The sequence below is a fragment of the Euleptes europaea genome, chromosome 5 (assembly GCF_029931775.1).
Source record: "Euleptes europaea isolate rEulEur1 chromosome 5, rEulEur1.hap1, whole genome shotgun sequence".
NCBI classification, from domain to species: Eukaryota; Metazoa; Chordata; class Lepidosauria; order Squamata; family Sphaerodactylidae; genus Euleptes; species Euleptes europaea.
In genome coordinates, this window is record NC_079316.1 from 11,415,074 (window position 1) to 11,436,233 (window position 21,160).

At 49.4% G+C, this 21,160-nt stretch overlaps 1 protein-coding gene across 1 annotated transcript in view; it reads right to left on the reverse strand.

Annotated features, from left to right (window-relative positions):
* EPHB3 (EPH receptor B3) overlaps positions 1–21,160 on the reverse strand; it is a 118,411-nt gene that overhangs the window by 44,387 nt on the left and 52,864 nt on the right. The window contains exon 3 of the mRNA XM_056849264.1: positions 20,426–21,098. Coding sequence (XP_056705242.1) covers positions 20,426–21,098 — 673 coding nt within the window. The remainder of the gene's footprint in view (positions 1–20,425; positions 21,099–21,160) is intronic.

Consider the following 21,160-nt stretch of genomic DNA (forward strand, 5'->3'; position numbering starts at 1 on the left):
GGCTGGATGGTGCTGCTGCAGTCGTCTTGCTTGGGGGCTTCCTAGAGGCACCTGGTTGGCCACTGTGGGAACAGACTGCTAAACTTGATGGGCCTTGGTCTAATCCAGCATGGCTTTGCTCATGTTCTTACGGGTGGTTTGGTTACATTAGATTCTGGCAGTGGCCACAGAATCCTAGTCGAGGCAGTGAATGTTATGCATCTACACAGAACCCTAAACGCTTCACACCCTAAGTCGGTGACTCAGCTCTCCACTCCCAATCTTGTACACCGGATGGATGAAGACTGTGAGCCTGCATTATGCATCTGGCACTAGCTTAATGCAGGCTAAACATTAACAAAACGGGTTTAAGAGCAGGGAAGCAGCCGAGAATTCATTAAGGATTGGATGTAACAGGTAAGGAAGACAGGTAGCCAGGATATATACACCACACCAGCATGGTGTAGTGGATAAAAGCAGTGGTTTGAAGCGGTGGACTCTGATCTGGAGAACCGGGTTTGATTCCCCACTCCTCCACATGAGTGGCGGAGGCTAATCTGGTGAACCGGGTTGGTTTCCCCACTCCTGCACAGCTGGGTGACCTTGGGCTAGTCACAGTTCTATTAAGAGCTCTCTCAGCCCCACCTACCTCACAGGGTTTCTGTTGTGGGAAGGTGATTTTAAGCCGGTTTGATTCTCCCTTAAGTGGCAGAGAAAGCTGACATATAAAAACCAGCTCTTCTTCATCTTCTTTGCAAAAAGTGCCACAAAACCCCACAAACAAAATCTGACGAGTGGGCAATGGGGAATAAATTACTCTGTCATTGGCAGCATCTACCCCCTGGCAAAAACAGGAAAGATGGCCTGTTAGCTTGATGGTAATTTTATCTGCTTGTTGGGAACGCTCATTAGATAGTCTACGTGAGGGTCAAGAGAAGATGCCAGGATCTTCCAAGAGCTCATTGTCTGCTAAGAACATGCTACCTAGACCCAATGGCTTGCGGGCATGTAAGCCTGGCAAAACAATGCATAATGAATAATTAACTCATAAAAGGGCAGAGAGATTAATATGGGAGGGGGAAGGAGAGCCACAGAGATCAAACTCTTTCAACCTTAGCCCAAACCGGATTTAAAACATTTCTGCAGAGTTTCTTAAAAAGTCAATACAGACAGATTCAGATGGATGAGGGGACACAGGGTATTCTGAAAGATATTCAATCTCGCTCGTTCGTACCCCATCCCAAATCCAGTCCGAGTTGGGATCTTCATAGGGTTGCCAGGTCCCTCTTCACCACCGGCGGGAGGTTTTTGGGGTGGAGCCTGAGGAGGGCAGGGTTTGGGGAGAGACTTCAAAGCCACAGAGTCCATTTGCCAAAGCGGCCATTTTCTCCAGGGGAGCTGATCTCTATCGGCTGGAGATCAGTTGTAATAGCAGGAGATCTCCAGCTAGTACCTGGAGGTTGGCAACCTTAGATCTTCACTAGGATTGCCAATGCTAGATTAGGAAATTCCTGGATATTTTGGGGGTGGTAGAGCCTGGAGAAGATGGGGTTTGGGGAAGGTGGGGGACCTCAGCAGGGTACAGGTCACCCCTCGCCAAAGCAGCCATTTTTTCCAGGGAAACTGATCTCTGTAATCTAGAGATCAGCTGTAATACTGGCAGAACTCCAGCCCCCAACCAAAGGATGGCAACCCTAACTCTTCTAGATGCTTAAAAAATTAAATTCAGCTCTCTGGTATTTATTTTTTCTTATTTTAGTATCATTTTAAATAGCAGACCAGCAAGGGGGGGGGGGTGTCACTATCTCCTTCTGTCTACTGTACATGACTCATGTGTTATCCCTACCCCGGTCCTCAACACTCATCAAGTTAGCAAAGCTTTTGAAAGCATTTCACTTGTTCATTCCCTAACTGTGCTGGGACACACAAGATAACAGCTGTTGCGCCATGAAGAATCTAACATAAATAATTATAGGTTGCTTGTGAGCCCAAACAACCCACCTACAGAAGAGGGAGACTGCCGCACCCCAGTATGATTTACTGCTCTAGCCTTTCCGCCTTCTAAAATTACCCATCTGTGTCTCAACTGCGCTTGCAGCATCCAGTTGCTCCAGACACCAATACCTATCAGATTCACGTGCCCTCAAAAAAGGACGGCTGCTGCACCTCTACATGAGTCACTGCTCTATTCTTGCTTCCCCCCCCCCCACATCTGTAAGAACAGTGACTCAAGCAAAAACACACAGGAAAGGCTCCAGTGATAATTTACAATTCTCTCTTGGCCGTACTTGAAAAGTAAACCTTTTCAGGCAGAAGAGTGAAATGTGCCTCCAATTTTAGTACAGGGCGGGGGAGACAAAAAACAACAACCCACATTGTGTCTTTGCTATCAGACTTCTGGAAAACACCGATCTAGCTGTTTCAGTTCCTGTATTTCCCGCCCCAAAACGTTATTCTTTGCAGGCTTCACGATTTGATCGAATTATCCACCTCCGAGCATCACACGGGCTGCTGTCTCTACCCTGTGGTTAGAAAGGTTTGCACAAAACGAATCCAGCGAGGGAGCATATATGGAGCTGCAAACGCATTCCTTAAAAAACCACTTCTGCTTTCGATTGCGATGAAAGCCTTGTCGGCGGCCAAAGCCAGGAAGTACAAACACGAAGCCGGCACATTTGATGTGTTATCTTCTTTGGCACTGATATGATTTATTTAACATTTGCATGGCATCGAGGTTCTCCCTCCTCCCCCGCCCTGCAAAGAGCGCGCAAAACCCCGCACACTTCAACAATGAAGTCTTATTGCCCAAGCCGTGATTGCAGAGGAAAGGAAGCAAAGAAAGCTCTCCCAAATGTGCACCAGGTTTCACGGCTCCGCCGTGCGCAAAGCCCATGTAGATCAAAAGCAAACCGGGTTAGGCAGAGGCAGTGTGCTTCTGTACGGCGCCCAAAGGTTGTAAACGTCGGCCCTTCCACATCAGAGGCAGCCCCCCACCTGTGACACACGTGCGACAAGTCATTTAGAGACCTAGAGACGCTGGCACATCTGGACAGGAGCAGGGAAGATGGGGGGCCTTGGCTCCCCCAATCCGCCACAGCTGCCTGCCAGCTTGTCTCTCTGGCACTGAACCACCCGGCTGCTCCCCAGCACAGTTAGCTGGAGGCAAAGCCACACGGAAGCACATGGTGCTATTTGTGGCTACTAGTCAAAATGGATACTAGTCATGATGCATACCTATTCTCACCAGGATCAGAGGAGCAGGCCTATTATATGAGGTGCATTGGAACACAGGCAGGACAATGCTGCTGCAGTCGTCTTGTTTGTGGGCTTCCTAGAAGCTTCTGGTTGGCTACTGTGTGAACTGACTGCTGGACTTGATGGGCCTTGGTCTGATCCAGCATGGCCTTTCTTATGTCCTTATGGTGGGCACTGCCCCAGCTACGTCTTCAGCCCTGGGTTTGACTTGTAGGGCACGTGCCACCGGAATTAGCAGTCAGTGTTCCCCAATCAAGGTGGTGTTCTGTCAAGTTACTGACCGGAGGGCCTGCCCGAGGAGTTTGGGAAGTCTCCCATGCTTCTGTCATTCCATGGAATGTGCACAACCAAAATGTCCAGGATGGTCTTTCTGCAAAGGCACCAGGGCTGGACGAGTATGGAACAGCCTAGGAAGGCACCCTCAGCATGGAATGGGACTGCAGTCTACTGCTATGATCATTCCAGGGAACGTCTTGCTATTCCAGCCTCTGCGATTCCTCTCTGTGCATTGTTTATAGTGCATCTGCTTGGCATGCAGAAGGTCCCAGGTTCAATCCCTGGCAACTTCAGTTAAAGGGACCAGGCAAGTAGGTGACGTGAAAGACCTCTGCCTGAGACCCTGGAGAGCCGCTGCCAGTCTGAGTAGACAATACTGCCTTTGAATGGACCAGTGGTCTGATTCAGTGTAAGGCAGCTTCATGTGTTCAAGGTCCCACCCTTTGCATTGCCTTCTAATTTTGTAATCCTAGCCCTAGGGCATTGGAAGTTTTATACTACATAATTGCCTTCCCCCCACTTTATTTTATGATCTGCACTGTTTTCTAATTCTGCAATCCCATTCCTGTTGCGTTGTTCATTGAATGTCTTATGCTGTACGACTGCATCATTTCGTAAATTCTGTAATTCACCTTGAGTCTCAGTGAGAAAGGTGGGCTACAACACACATGAAGCTGCCTTACACTGAATCAGTCCATCAGTCCATCAAGGTCTCGTGGCCCTTTTCTTACATGCCCAGGGTAATGCAGATCGCCACTTTGGGGTCAGGAAACAATTTTCCTTCCAGCCAGATTGGCCAGGGATCCTGGAAGGGGTCACTCAGGGGGAGGGGGGCAGCTGAGAATTTACTGCGTGGTGCAGGGGGTTGGACTAGATGACCCTAGTGGTCCCTTCCAATTCTTTGATTCTATAAGGCCAGTATTGTCTGCTCAGACTGGCGATGGCTCGCCAGGGTTTCAGGCGGAAGTCTTTCACATCACCTGCTACCTGATCCTTCTAACTGGAAATGCCGGGGGTTGAACCTGGGACCTTCTGCATGCCAAACAGATGCTCTACCACTGAGCCGTGCCCCCTCCCCAAATAAAGTCAATAATAAAAGAGGTGTCCTGGGAAGAGATGAAGGAGAGGACCTTGTCCTACCAAGTTGCATTGGGGCAGGAGATCTTTTTAAAGGAAGAACACGTCCTCCTCTCTACTTTGATTGCTATCACAGAGCCAGGACACATGCTAGCTCCGTTATTTGCAGTGCTGTTTCCAATCATGTTGCGCGATGCCTCTCACCATGTGGAACGGGCAGGGTTCCCTCCCTCCGATGTCACTGCAAACACATAAAGGGGATGGGAGTTTTACGCGTGTGTGTGTGTGTGGGAGAACAGTGCCCAATCCTCTAGATCAGCTTCTGGGCACAAAGAAAAGAAAAAAGGAAATGAACCCCATGCTAACAGCCTCCACATGACCCAACTTAAAACGGGATCCATATGGCAGCCGTTGCAGGTTGCTCCAGCCCTCGGAAAAGAAAATTACAGGAGCGGAGGCAGCCGTCCATAAAACACGCCAGGAGAGAATTATAAGTGCTAATGTGAGAAAGAAATTAATCACATCATTGAAGACGTATGAGCACATGTATGAACATTTCGAAGCTGCCTTCTAAGGACTCCTACCCACAAGTCCCACCAGCTCTCGCTTTGTCTGAGCTGACTCTAGGTGTCTTCCCAGCCCCACAGGTAGAGAAAGGCCTTTGCCCAAACCCTGTTGCCCAAAGACCTCTGACCAGTGTGGCAGGGACTGACCATGAGCGCTACTGCACACAAAACATCTGTTCTACCACTGAGCTGCATCTGTTTCCCAGAAGCTTTCTTCTAGTCCTGTTCTCAACCACAGATAAGGCATCCCATCGTGTTGTCTGCATGATTCATTCTTTCGACCTTGCTTCTTTCCAGCCGCTACAAAGAGGTAATAATTCTACTCTCGCTGTACATCGGATGGGTTCGCTCCACTCAATCACTCCCAGCAGAGAGATCTAGGTGAACTACTGGCTCATACAAGAGTCTGCCCGTTGCTTCTCTGCATGTGCCAGTGCTCTGGCCTCATCTTCCAATCACTGAGGCAGAAGAAACTTGGGGCTTCCCTGAGATCAGGCGGTTCTTAGGCTCACTACACAAAATCTATTCTGGGTTAATAGTGAAACGTAGCTCCAATTTCCATTCATAAAAAATCAAGTCCGCTTCAGCTGTCAAAAATCTGGGAAAAGCTGTGTTAAAAAGACCATATGTAAAAGCAACGGTCTTGCTTCGGACCAAGGCAAAATTGGGATCTGTGGAAGCAACTGCAGAAAAGAGCAACCAAAACGATCAGGGGACTAGAGCAACTGCCCTATGAGGAAAGGTTAAAACGCTTAGGGCTGTTTAGCTTGGAAAGAAGGCAGTTAAGGGGAGACGTGATAGAGGTCTATAAAATTATTAATAGCATGGAGAGAACGGACAGGGAGAAGCTTTTCTCCCCTCTCTCATAATACTAGAACGAGGGGTCATCTGCTGAAGCTGGAGGGCGACAGATTCAAAACAGAGAAAATGAAGTATTTCTTCACACAACGCATACTTAAATTGTGGAACTCCCTGCCCCAAGATGTGGTGATGGCTACCAAGTAGGAAGGCTTTAAGAGGGGAGTGGCCATGTTCATGGAGGAGAGGGCTATTCATGGCTACTAGTCATGATGCATACCTATTCTCTCCAAGATCAGAGGAGCACGCCTATTATATTACATGCTTTGGAACACAGACAATACTGACTTTGATGGAACAAGGGTCTGATTCATTATAAGGCAGCTTCAAGTGTTTATAGCATCCCTGACAAGCGCTTGTCCAGCCTCTGCTTAAAGACTGCCAGTAAGGGGGAACTCACCACCTCCCTAGGTTGCTGATTTCATTGTCGCACAATTCTTACTGTAAACTCTCCCCATCACCACCCAATATCCAGCCGGTACCTTTCCGTCCACAATTTAAACCCATTATTGCGAGTCCTATCCTCTGCTGCTAACAGGAACAGCTCCCTGCCCTCCTCTAAGTGGCAGCCCTTCACAAACTTAAGAGAGGGCAATCGTGTCCCTCCCTCAACTTTCTCTTCTCCAGGCAGAACATTCCCAGGTCCCTCAGCCTTTCCCCATAGGGCTTGGTCCCCCCCAGTCCCCCAGGGAGTGGGGATTCCCAGTCTCCTGTGACACAGGCTCCGAACGCGAGCTTGGATCTCCCCTTCGGGAGATGAAAGAGAAGCCGCAGATCTTCAAAAGGCCAGGAAGTTTAGCAAGGAGCGGGAAGGACCTGGCTGTAAATTCATTTGAGCTGCAATTCGGTTTTATGGCTATTTACTGCCAAGGCAGGGAGCGCTGGCAGAATTGCTAGGGAGGAAAGGGGGGGGAGGAACGGAGTGGCAACTGTCATTATGAAAGGCAAACGCCTGGAGGCTGGAAGGAAGCAGAGGGCTTGACCGCAGTTCCCCTTGTCAAGGCTTGGAGGAGGGCCAGCTCAGACATTACCGCTCTCTTTATTTTAGGTGGTTTCACGTCTACAATCAAAAACGGTAGAGCATGAATGAAACAAATATGCGTTTGCAAACTTGCAATCGGTGGGGCTCAGACCAGGGTTATGGGCGGCCACTCTCAGATCCAGTTCTTGACACCCCGGGTGGGGGTGGGGGGAAGATGAGGAGGAGAAGAGTTGGCTTTTATATCCTGATTTTCTCTACCTTTAAGGAGTCTCAAAGTGGCTTACAATCTCCTTCCCTCCCCCTCCCCACAACAGACACCCTGTGAGGTAGGTGGGGCTGAGAGAGCTCTAAGAGAGCTGTGAGCAGCCCAAGTTCACCCAGCTGGCTTCATGTGGAGGAGTGGGGAAACCAACCCAGTTCTCCAGATTAGCCTCCGCTGTTCATGTGGAGGAGTGGAGAATCAAACCTGGTTCTCCAGATTAGCCTCGGCCGCTCATGTGGCGGAGTGGGGAATCAAACCCGGTTCTCCAGATCAGAGTCCACCACTCCAAACCACTGCTCTTAACCACTACACTACGCTGGCTCTCTAGGAGGGGAGGGGCTCAGCGGCCAATCAAAAGGACTGGAAGAGGAAGGTGCTGGTCTGTTGACCAGGCAAAGGCAGCAAGACGCCTGGCTCCAAATATTTATACGAAGGCTGGCTGATAACAGGGGCTCTGTACTACCTATCAGTAACAAAGGGTTGAAGTTGCACACGCCTAATTCCTTTTCCGGCCTGGAGAGAGAGATCTGAAGATCACACGAGGGTTGCCAACCTCCAGGTGGGGCCCAGAGTTCTCCCAGAATTACAACTGATCTCCAGAGTACCGAGATGAGTCCCCCTGGAGAAAAACGGCACCTTTGGATGGAAGTCTCTAAAGCAGCGGTTCCCAAACTTTTAGAGTCATGGAGCACTTTTCAGGAGAGAAATTCGTCACGGAGCACCAAATGACAATCGTATTTTCCTTTCCAATCTCTTCATGGAGCACTAGGAGATGTTTCACGGAGCACCAAGTGCTCCGTAAAGCACAGTTTGGGAACCACTGCTCTAAAGCATCACATCCTTGTAAGTTCTGTCCTCAGGCTCCAATAATTTTCCAACCTGGAGTCGGCAACCCTCATTCTTGGTCCAAGCTGTAGCTATAGGTAAACTACATGGCAAAGCTGGGTTTGGCATAATGTGTGTCCAGAATCCACCTCCTACCTTGCTGTTTTTCCTTACACAGAAACCTTTTCCAGGAACACAGAAAGAAAAGCTAGAAATTTGTACTTGTGATAGATGCACATGTATGCAATTGGCTGCGCATGACCCCACAGGAGGCTGCAGCCAATCAAAACTCTAGTCTGACTGACTGTGTCACAGGGTTAATGCAAAGCTAAAAGAGATGCTAAGTGCTTTCTGGGGAGAACACAATGTGCTTGTGTCCAAGGGTTGCCAGGCGCATGCCTTGAGGGGAGAGGCATTGGAAAAGAAGACGTCGTGTATGCGTCGATTTCAGTTCCGGCTAAAACCCAGAAGTGAGGTCACCTATTTCTGAACTTGGTGAAATCCTAGAGCGTAGGTGATGTCACGTTTGTCTTTTAGCCAGAAGTGATGTCAACCCTTACACAATATTCTCCCCTACCGAAGAAGACGATTTGGTTTTTATACTCCCATTTTCTCTACCTTTAAGGAGTCTCAAACCGGTTTACACTCGCCTTCCCTTCCTCTCCCCACAACAGACACCTTGTGAGGTTGGTCAGGCTGAAACAGTTGGGAGAGAGCTAGTGACTAGCGCAAGGTCACCCAACAGGCTTCATGTGGAGGAGTGGGAAATCCAACCCGGTTCACCAGACTAGAGTTCGCTGCTCGTGTGGAGGAGCAGGGGATCAAACCCGGTTCTCCAGCTTAGAGTCTGCCGCTCTTAACCTCTACACCATGCTGGCTCTCAGCAGCTGAGCTGGTAAGCCTCCTCTGTCCACACAAAAGAAGTTCCCATGCCACAAAGGAGCTAAGCCGGAGCTCTGTGGCTGAACAGGCAATGGGGCTTGGGACTTCCCAAAGCAAGCGCGGTTACATATTACTGACCAGACCTCATAGGCTCCGAAATTATAGCAGCAGGGATCTGAGTTGCTCTGCTCACCACCCTCAAGCCCCCACCCCACCTGCAAGCTCCCAAATGATCAGAGACCTGCAAGTATGATTTAGTTGCTTGGGTGAAACCAACGTACAACCTTCATCCACTTTTGGCGTTCCTTGCCCCTGTTGGTCACACGGCCCTGCTTTTTGTCCACTTCCTTCCAGCCAACAACTGCAGACTGCTATTCTTCCCTGGAGGGGGGGGGGCAGGGGAGTTTTAACCCTTTCCTCCCAGGCCTTTTTAATCAATGGAAGCAGCCTCCGTGTCTAAGGTTGCCAACCTCCAGGTACTCGCGGAGATCTCCCGCTATTACAACTGATCTCCAGCGGATAGAGATCAATTAAGCTAGAGAAAAGGGCCGCTTTGGCACTTGGACTCTATGGCACTGAAGTCCCTCCCCTCCCCAAACCCCGCCCTCCTCAGGCTCCGCCCCCAAAACCTCCCGCTGGTGGCGAAGAGGGACCTGGCAACTTTTACCATGTCCCAAGCTGCTTTTTCCATGCCCCAAGCTGCTTTTACCCCCACCGAGAAGGGGGAAATATGGGCACCTGTAACTTTTCCCTAGCAGGAATAAAATCGGCTCGGGAGTGGCTTTTCCCATGGAGAAAAGTGCAGGGGAGAAAGGGTTAAGGTTTCCCTCTTTCCCTATACTCTTCTTCTTGATAAAGCATTCCAGGTGGTGACAGTTGTAATGGGGGGAGGAATTGCTTAAAATAAACATGGAAGGAATTTAACAAGTAGTTGTGTCCTTATTCATCCCCCCTTTCCTAGGGTTGTCAGGTCCCTCTTTGCAACGGGGAGGTTTTTGAGGCATAGCCTGAGGGGCTTCGATGCCATAGAGTCCAATTGACAAAGCGGCCATTTTCTCCAGGGGGACTGATCTCTATTGGCTGGAGATCAGTTGTAATAGCGGGAGATCTCCAGCTAGTACCTGGAGGTTGGAGAACCAAAACAGCACAGAAACAATATAAGAAATGCTGAATTTTATAAGTGAGTAAAGTGCAAAAGTGACAATAAATATATACAATATAATACAACAAGATACAGGTAAATAATATATCTCAATCCAGCAAGTCAAGGACTTGGAAACCTCTCAAGTCCATTCGGATGTAAGTCCAATAAATCCAGTAGTTATATAGGAAGAATATTTCCTTTATGGGGATCAGTTGTATGTCTTTTCAGACTATATTTCAGTACGCTGGACATCAAGCGACATTTGCAAAGCCACAATACAGGATGACAGGACGGACGTGTTGTCTAGATCATAATCAATCACATTTCGCATATGGCTTCGTCGGCTACATGTATCCAAAAGTATAATTTCAAAACACCTTAGCTGGTAACATTTCCTTAGGAACCACCAACAGTGACTATTCAGGTCTCCATTAGGACAAAGGTTGGCAACCAGCACCCTGTGTGAAGGTTTTCGAAGCCAAACTGACTTCTTACTTATATAAGGGTGGTTCTGTGTTATAAATATGTTTTGCCCTGCTTAGTTGACCCTTTTGTGCATTTGGCTACAAAGAGTATTGAACCAGGGGTGCCACAGAGAATGTAATCAAGTGCTGATCCCCCATTAACCTCTATCCCCTTGGGAAATATCCTCCTAGGTGTCTACATAAAAGCATTCAGCAGACGCCTGTTCCTCCCAACTATGTTGATTCTTTTTGCTCCTTGTTTCCATGCTAATTAACTACTTCCTGTTTTCCAGGGCTGGCTATTTCTCTCCCAGCACTTATGAATCAATTGTTAATTATATTGTCGAATTGAATCAATTGTTAATTATATTGATAATTGTTAATTATCATTTTTTTTATTCCTTGGGGAGGTGGGGAGCTCCAGCACTTTGTTTTTACTTTGTAGCCAGCCAGAGACACTGATCACAATTTTTAATGTTACTGTTTATTATCATAATCGGACAATTAAAAAGTAGCAGCCATACAATTCATTTTAAAAGAGCGTTGGTAAATTACGACGTGCAAAGCAATACTTATTCCCTCTCACACCCCTTCCCAAGGGAACAGCTTATAATTTAGAATTGATTCATGAATATGGAGAGGAACCAGGCAGACCACCCAAGAACAGGAAGTAATTAATTATGCTGGAAAGAGGAGGGTGGACTGGAAATTTAAAGGGCCGGTAACCTAGGGTCGCCAACCTCCAGGTAGTAGCTGGAGATGTCCTGCTATTACAACTGATCTCCAGCCGATAGAGATCAGTTCCCCTGGAGAAAATGGCCGCTTTGGCAATTGGACTCTATGGAATTGAAGCCCCTTCCCTCCCCAAACCCCGCCCTCCTCAAGCTCCACCCCCAAAACCTCCCGTCCGTGGCGAAGAGGGACCTGGCAACAGTAACTATTGTACTTTGACTGTTCACATGGTACAGTCTGGCCCCGCATTTAAGTTTCTAAAAAAATTGCCACAAGTTAGATCCGAAAAAGACAGAAAAACAATTCAGAAAATGCTGGAATCCAAGGGGTTGGACCACATAGTTCTCCATACAGGCTGTAAAAACGAAGCGAACAAATCAAGGCAGTCACAGACTATATGGCTAGTGGGGAACCAAGCTAACAGAAGGTGTGGTGTTCATTAGCATTCTATTGCTGGTAGAGTTTTTTTTTTGTGGGCACAAGTGTAAAGTTGTGATCTCACAACTTGCTCAGATGTGGCAAATGAAACCAGCAAGGCCGTGTTGGCGAACCTATGGCACGCGTGCCACTTCCGGCACGCGTAGCCCTCTCTGCCGGCACGCGCGGGTGGGCTCCAAAAGCCTCCCTGGTCGTCTGTGCCCCTCCCTCTCTCAGCTGAGCTCCCCCCCTCACTGTGCGTGCGTCGGTGGGTCAGCTTCCTGCCTCGCACGCACGCGGCTGGCTTCTTCCTCTTCCCCCCTCTTGCCCCGCAACAGCTGACAGGCGGCGGGAGGCCAGCAGCAACGAGGCTGGGCCTCCTCCTCCAGGCTCCAGCAGCAGCTCCTCCTCGCCACCTTCCTCCTCCTCGTCCCCCACAGGCAGCTCCCAACAGTCCAGCTCCAGGCTGCCGCCGCCATCGTCCTCCTCCTCAGGCGCCTCTCCCCCGGCCGTTTTCGCCCGCCTCCTCCTCCTTCTCAGGGCGCTCGCGGAGGGCCAGGCGGCCCCTCAACAGCCGTGCGTCCGCCGGAGAAAGGCCTGCCATCTCCCGCCGTCCTCCCCCTCTCCCCCGCTCGTCCCTGACTCCTGCGGTAAGCTTGTGGGGTAGCCGGAGCCACCCTCAAGTCCTCTGGCTCGGGCGTGGCTGCATGGCCTCTGCCTTCTCCCTCCCTGCCCCCTAAGGTCGCCAGCAGGCTGGCAGGGTCGCGAGTGTTGGCGCGCTCGCCCTCGCCGCCCCCTCCTCCCCTGCCCCCTCCCAGCTGGGAGGTGACCGATGCTGCCGCGCTGGGCCCCAACATCTCCGCCATCCACCACCATCGCCTCCCCGCCTCCCCAGAGCATCCGGTAAGGGGGGGAGAACTTCGGGTGTGCGCCCTGGAGCAAGTCCTGGGTTGGGCTTGAGGCCCGACCCAGGACACTTCCTTCCTTTCTTCCTTCCATCCTTCCTCCCTTTCATCCTTTCTTCCCCAGTTCCTTCCTTCCCCTCTTTCTTCCCCTCTTTCTTTCTTCGTCCCTCCCCCTTCCTTCCTTCCTTCCCCAGTTCCTTCATTCTCTTTCCTTTCCCAGTTCCTTCCTTCCTTCCCTCCCCCCTTCCCTCCCCCCTTCCCTCCCCCCCTTTCTTCCTTCCTTCCCCAGTTCCTTCATTCTCTTTCCTTTCCCAGTTCCTTCCTTTCTCTATCCCTCCCCCTTCCCTTCCTCTACTAGGGCTGCCAACCTCCAGGTGGTGGCTGGAGACCTGGCAACCCTAGCAATAATGTCTGGTGGCTGAGCAGAGGACGAGTCCTGGAGAGATGCATGCCAAATACAAACAACTTTTTATTGAAAGGTAAAAGTTTGCATCATTGAAAGCTCTGTTATTGTGTTTTTCTTTTAACGCAAAATATGTGAATGTATGAGTTGTTTTTTCTAAACTAAAACCTCAGTATTCAGGTTAAATTGCCGTATTGGCACTTGGCGATAAATAAGTGGGTTTTGGGTTGCAGTTTGGGCACTCGGTCTCTAAAAGGTTCGCCATCACTGCAGCAAGGTGTTACTGTGCAGTATCTCAGCCTGGGGTATTTTATTCCTAATTTACAACACTTGTGCATCCATCATAACGCCTAACTTCAGGGCCACTTGCCTGGTTAGCAAGGAGTCTCTTCAGGCTAGCATAGAGTTGCCAACCTCCAGGTACCAGCTGGAGATCTCCTGCTATTACAACTGATCTCAAGCCAATAGAGATCAGATCCCCTGGAGAAAATGACCGCTTTGGCCATTGGACCGTATGGCATTGAAGTCCCTCCCCTCCCCAAACCCCGCCCTCCTCAGGCTCCACCACAAAAACCTCCTGCTGGTAGCGAAGAGGGACCTGGCAACCCTATATACCGGTAGCTAACAGGGGAAGACTGTTTTCTTTAAGTCCAGCTGGTAACTACCCAGAGATGTGAGACAAGATGCAACCCTAGGCTAGCAGGAAGTACAACTTTTGTCAACTGGAAGAGAGTCTGTTCTTCCCCAGCACTGGGTTGTTTTTTTAAATTAAAGTTGTCAGAGCACCCAAATGACTAATGCAGACATATGTGGGCAGCCGGGCTAATAAGAATCGCTTGCAAGGCCAGACTTTTCTGTGGACTTAATTTGCAAGGATGTATCAAACTCGGTGCTATTTTACAATGCCCAGTGCTTTGGAGGATTGGATTTGCAGGTCACAGTTTTACATGCAAGCCTTTTGTGGGAGAGTTTCCAACAGGGCACGGCCAGGAGACAAAGCCCGATGCCTCTTCAGAGACAAGGGAGAGGCAAGCGCCAGTCACATTTCAAATCTACCGAACGAGTCTACGAACGTTTTCAAAGTCCCCTCACGACTTACAGGAAATCTGGCTAACTTCAAGGCCCTGTAAATCCTTAAAATCTGTTTCCATTTACAGACATGAAGGCTTCCCATGGAAGATCGCCAACTCTAAAAGCACAAGCAGAGACACATGGACGTTCACCTATACATATTTTCACTCTAGGCACAAAAGTAGCAAAAAGAAGATTTTTATCGGCTCGCGGCCAAGAAGCTGCCTGGATAAAGAACGAGAAGCTCTGTGCCCAAGTTTTTTTTTTTTTTTTTTTTTAATCTCCCAAAATTTTAGCCAGAGCTCAAACCGGCTGAGAGCAGCTACGAAATCCTTTCTCGCTCTGCCCAACAAAATGGCTGGACGCAGCCAGGCAAGATGGCAGACTATGAACCTGTGACTTCTGATTTGGTTAATTTACACCTGGGGGTCGGCCATGCGACCTTATGCACCAAAGAGCTGGGAAAGCGAGGCTGATCAATCGCATGTACAAGTGCAGAAAAGTGGCTCATTCACAGATCATGACAACCAAAATCATAGAGTGGACGGCAATCCCCATTGGCTTTCATTTTGTTTGTCGTAGGGTAAAATTGCATTATAATATCAAACCCCAGATCACGGCGTCTGCTCAACTATTCTGTGTCTACAGTGTCAGACCTTTGCTGCTAGCAGGGATAAAGGCTCTTGACATGAGCAGGCCAGCTTCTGGCTACACACCAAGTCCTTGGTTCCCATGCCTGTAAACTCTGTGTACAGTTTCGCTCTTCCTTTCTCCCACAGCTGCGTTGACGTTTAGTCTGCCTGACCTGGGAATAGCTTATCTCGGGGATGCTTAGCCGTGTTTACCATCGTAGCCTGTAATGCTTTAAAACATGTAACCTGCCAATGTTTCGCCATTACCAGCCTTACCTGCGTGTAGGCAGTCAGTTCTTAAATCTGTCTTTTTGCTCCTAATAAAGTGTTACTGCTTCAGAGCTACCTGCCTGGATAAGTTTGCTTATGGGATGCTAGGGACAGACGCCTGATCCTGACATATAGACTCATAAGGTCGAAACTCTATATACTCTTGGTGTGGAGAATCAAGTCTAGAAGAAAGATTGAACAGGAACATTCATGTATCACAAAATGTTTGGAATTCACCGCCACAAGTACTGATGATATTTAAAATAACTGGGCAGATTAATGGAGGGTAGACCCTCCATGTATACAGCTAGTAAACCAGATCCTGGGAATGATCGGCAGAGGAAAGACTGCTTTTTCCCCAGACTTTGAGTTTACAGAAGCATCAACCTGTTGAGAGAAAGGGTACTGGAACTGACAGGCTTGAGCACCGATCCACATGAACACATAAAACTGGCTTATACTGAATCAGACCCTCGGTCCATCAAGGTCAGTACTATCTAGTCTGACTGGCAGTGGTTCTCCAGGGTCTCAAGCGGAGTCGCTCCTATCACTTCCTCCCCAGTAATTTCAACTGGAGATGCCAGGGATTGAACCTGGGATCTTCTGCATGCTGAGCCACTGAGCCACGGCCCCTCACAAGAACCTATGAACACATGAAACTGCCTTATACTGAATCAGATCCTTGGCCCATCAAAGTCAGTATTGTCTACTCAGACCAGCAGCAGCTCTCCAGGGTCTCAGGCAGGGGTCTTTCACATCACCTACTTGCCTAGTCCTTTTAACTGGAGATGCCGGGGATTGAACCTGGAACCTTCTGCATGCCAAGCAGATGCTCTAACCACTCAGCCATGACCCCTCCTCCAGCAGGCGGTTCTTCTCTCACTTGAATAATTTTACATCTTGAACTCCCAAGATCACAATGGCAGCAGCTGTCCAGAGATGAAAAACCACACCGCCTGGCTGCGCATCATGTAGAGGTGGCATGGCTCAGTGAGGAATGCGCCCTGTGAAGCTCAGGTTCTTAGAAGCTCCTTGTCTAAATCTACAAACCCTGAAGGCTCAAACTCTGGCAGTCGCCGGTGCCAAGCACTCTCTAATTCTTGTCACTGCCGTCTACCCTGCAGGCATCCTTACATCTTTCCCCCTGCCAACGCAGGTCTTTGAGATGGATTTATTTTGGATTCTGAGCTTGTTTGCTTGGAGAAGAATCACAACAAGTTACGAACAGATATGAAAAACCCCATTATTTGGAGACAAACCCCTGCTGTTGACCTCTCTTTGGAGGAGGATCAAGCGGGCTGCAGTTGGCCAGGACAGCCTTGTGTTCGAATCTCCAAATAGCAATGCGTTCTCTCAGTTTAGGCAAGACCTAGCCTCATTTGCCTATGCGGGAATGCATAATTGCTGCGCTTCGGATCCTCTTCTTTATTCTGTAGGAGAATAATCCTATCAAGGGATTCTCCCCCCTTTTCTGGCAAACCAAAGGCGGGCAACCGAGGTAGCTGGATAGCATGGCAGCTTAGTAGATCCTGGTCTGCCTTGCCTCCCTAAAATGGACGACCGTGACAGAATTGGCACCCCAGGTGGGACCTCCAGAAATGCCACAATCTGTACTTTCAGGAATGCCGAGCAAAGTTGTCACATTCAATGGAAGGTTTTAAGGCCTCAAAAACCAGAGAAGTTAAGACATCGTGGATGGTCTAAGGCAGGGGTGTCAAACATAAGGCCCGCGGGCTGGATCCGGCCCCTCAAAAGCTTTTATCCGGACCACAAGCCAGCCAAGACAGCCCCCCCTTTCAATCTGGGCTGGTGAAGCATGGCCCGGCCCAACCAAGTGACATTTATGTCATATCTGGCCCTCGAAGCAATTGAGTTTGACACCCCTAGTCTAAGGCATCATACCTGGGGCCCCCATGACAGAAAGAGTGACTGAGATGAGAAGGTGACTGAGGTAGAAGAAGAATAGTTGGTTTGTATACCCCGCTTTTATCTACCTTTTTAAAGGAGTCTCAAAGCGGCTTACAATCACCTTCCCTTCCTCTCCCCACGAAAGATACCATGTGGGGTAGGTGGGGCTGAGAGAGTTCTGAGAGAACTGTGACGAGCCCAAGATCACCTAGCAGGCTTCATGTGGAGGAGTGGGGAAGCCAACCCGGTTCAACAGATTAGAGTCCGCCACTCATGTGGAGGAGTGCGGAATCGAACCCAGTTCTCCCAGCAGCGGACTCTGATCTGGAGCACCGGGTTTGATTCCCCACTCCTCCTCATGAGCGGCGGACGCTAATCTGGTGAACTGGATTAGTTTCCCCACTCCTACACACGAAGCCAACTGTGTCTGTTGTGGGGAGGGGAAGGGAAGGTGATTGTAAGCCGGTTTGATTCTTCCTTAAGTGGTACAGAAAGTCAGCATATAAAAACCAACTCTTCTCCATCCTTCCGAGGTCGGTCAAATGAGTACCCAGCTTGCTGGGGGTAAAGGGAAGATGACTGGGGAAGGCACTGGCAAACCACCCCGCAAACAAAGTCTGCCTTGGAAACGTCAGGATGTGACGTCACCCCATGGGTCAGGAATGACCCGGTGCTTGCACAGGGGACCTTTACCTTCTCCTTCTCCTCCTCCTCCAGATTAGAGTCCACAGCTCTTAACCACTACACCACACTGAATTCATTTAGCATGACTTTCAGGTTATCCTTAGCATTCCTGCAGGCCGCTTTAAACAGAGTCTGCCGACCAGCACAGGGACAACGAGGTAGCGTAGGTGCCACGTTTATATTAAACACACAGATAAAAATAACAGGTTCCCAGAACTGAGGCCAGCCGAAGTCACCGGCGCTTGCTGCTCCAGCCGCCCCCTCCCAAGCCGTTTCCCATCCACGGATTGCTGCTCCTCCTCCCAGACGACGGTCTCTTTCGATTCAGAATCAATTGGATTTCCACTTCAGGAGATAACATCCAGGTTCGGGAACAAGCGATCCATGACCAGAGGGAAGGGGAAAAGGGGGGGAGACACCTGGTGGCCTGCTGGACTTTCAGCCACCCATCACACTTTCAATCACAGGAGATATTAGAACTGGGCAAGACCTGGGCAAGCGTCCGGGAGGCTTTAATGCTTCCAGGCGCTCGAGCGCAGAACCAAGAAAATACAGGGTTTTTTAAATTTTAAAACTCAGAGGTCAGGAGATCGGCCTCGAAGGGAGGTCAGAACAAGCGTAGATCATTTCCACAGAGAGGGGGAGAAAAAAGCATAGAAGCAGCCTTGAGCCAAATCTGGGGCACGCTCCCAAAGTACAATTCGAGGCGCTGCTTTTGATCACACAAAGCCCTCAACAGCTTTGACTGCAAGTTCCTTAAAAAAAAAAAAAAGCTGCCGCCTGTTATATTCCACCCTGATGGTTAAGACTGAGGCTGGCTGGAGTGCATGCGCAGAGTGCCCTTCCTGACACTTCTTTGTACCCTAAAGTAGAGCTTGGCTCTTTTGCAGATGCAAGTCTTGGTAGGAGGGTTGCCAACTTCCAGGTACTAGCTGGAGAGCTCCTGCAATTATAACTGATCTCCAGCCGATAGAGATCAGCTCACCTGGAAAAAATGGCGGCTTTGGCAATTGTACTCTATGGCATTGAAGTCCCTCCCCTCCCCAAACCCCACCCTCCCCAGGCTCCGCCCCAAAAATCTCCAGGTATTTTCCAGCCCAGAGCTACTAGGAAGCCCTCTAATTAGATTTTTTTCCATAGATTTAATCAAAAAGTTTGTATCCCACTTTCAACCAAGTTAGGGAGGCTACTGCCCCCTAAACACCACACCTCCTAAAAATGAACACAGATGAATACCAACTAGGGTTGACAACTGCCAGGTGGTGGCTGGAGATCTCCCGCTATTGCAACTGATCTCCAGGCAACAGAGATCAGTTTCCCTGGAGGAAATGGCCCTTTTGGCAATTGGACTCTATGGTGTTGAAGTCCTTCCCCTCTCCAAATCCCGCCCTCCTCAGGCTCCACCGGCAAAATCTCCAGGTTTTTCCCAAACTGGAGCTGGAAACCCTAGTACCAACTCCAAAAAAAAAGTGAGATACAGTTCATATTAAAACAACAACTCCACAAAATGTTTTTGAGAAGGGCTCACTACCTTTAAAAGACTTTATAGCTGGTGTTTTGCTTCCATACCACTGGGACCAATACAGGAAGGGCTGTTTATGAAGCAATCTTGTACCACGTCAGACCTTCTAGCTCAGTACTGGCCAACATAGGTTTTTACCGAGCTCTGCCAGCTGACAACTTTTAACTGGAAATGCTGAGGATCGAACCTGGGACCTTATGAATGCAAAGCCTGCGCTCTACCACTGAGCTGTGGCCCCTCCCCACAAGGACGAGCTCTGCCACTACCCAAAACTAAGTTCACACAAAGAGCAGGCTCTAAGTAGAGCCTCCACATCAGGTATTACTGGATGGAAGAGATGCTCTTTAAGATATTAGCCACAGACTTAGCGCTGCTCCTTGGCGGGCGCTCGGTGGTCCGTACGACTTTGTCCGAGTCATTTCAACAGGTCTCCCCTCCCCGCCTGCCTCTTTTTCTGCCACTGCTGGTGGCCGCCAGCGCCAGCCGTATTACCGAATGGAAATATGGAGGCTGGAACAGAGTCCATGAGGCAGAGTGAGGGCTCAGGGGCACAGATCGACATTCATTTAAATAATCTTTAATGTGACATGGCTATTATCAGATTTAAATGATTCTGTTACTCTGTCTGTGGCAAAATTGACAGGGGCGATAATTAAATATCAGAAGAATGACACTACGTAAGGCATTTTTTGTCCCTTTGTTTTCTGCTCAAGGCTATAGCTGTATGAGCAGCATTAAATAAGATAGACAGACAGAGAGAGAAGACACACACAGAGAGATATGATACACAGAGAGGGATATGACACACACAGAGAGAGGTGACACAGAGAGGTGACAGAGATGATAGAGAGAGAGATGAGAGAAAGAAAGATAGACAGATAGAGAAAGAGAGAGATGACACACAGAGAAAGCTATACACAGAGAGAGGGATATGGCACACACAGAGAAAGGTGACAGAGAGATGCTAGAGAAATGAGAGAGATGATAGAGAGAGAGATAACAGAGAGAAGAAAGAAAGAAAGAAAGAAAGAAAGAAAGAAAGAAAGAAAGAAAGAAAGAAAGAAAGAAAGAAAGAAAGAAAGAAAGAAAGAAAGAAAGAAAGAAAGAAAGAAAGAAAGAAAAAATGACCACTGATGAGAGGGGACCCCTTTCCAAGTGAGGGGAAAGAGAAGTTTTGATTCCCTGCCTGAAGGGCAAACGAGTCTACAGCCAGCCCCATACCACCTGAGGCCACCAAAGAGCAGGAGAGAGCTCAACATGGCCCTTTCCAAGCTGCAACTCGGGAGCACCTGAACAGAGATGGCGGCTTACCTTGGCACTGAGTGTCCTTCATGGCCGGCTCGTATCCTGCCGCACACGTGCAAGCCCCCACAGGCACCATCCACTCCCCGTCGCCATTACAATAGAGCTTTAGGGGTACTGATACTTCCACCGCGTTGGGGATGCAGGTCCCCGGCGCAATCACGAGGGAGGTCGCCTCCGCCCCGGTCAGGGTCTCGGGGAAAATGGCAAAACCGGCGATAGTGCTGGAGCACTTCTTGTAGAAGGCCCGGACCGAGATGAGGGACATGCACGCGCCCAGGTCCTGGAAGGCAAGGTAGAAGCCATTCTTGGAAAGGGGTCCGAAGCTGCGCACTTTGGTGTTCATCCGGCCAGATTCCAGCTTGGAGAAGCTCTCATCGGGAGCAATGGTATCCACTTTGATGTAGGGGTTCTCCATCCAGAAAGGGCTGGAGGCGGAGGCGGAGTCCGTATCCGACTCGTAATAGAAGAGGTTGAAGGTCTCTTTGCAGGAGCCCGGGATGTTGGGGATGCTGTTGCAGTCGCGCACCGTGAACTTGAGCTCCACGTAGACGCGCTGGACGTCATGGCGCTGGATGAACTGGGTGCGCAGCCAGTTGTTCTGGTTGCTCTCCCGCACGTTGCACACCTGGTAGGTCCGGATGGGGTTCATTGCCTCGTCGTAGCCGCTGACTTCTTCCCACTGGACAAAATGAAACCCATTAATGGAGGAGGAGGAAGAGGAATAAGAAGAAGAGGAGGAGG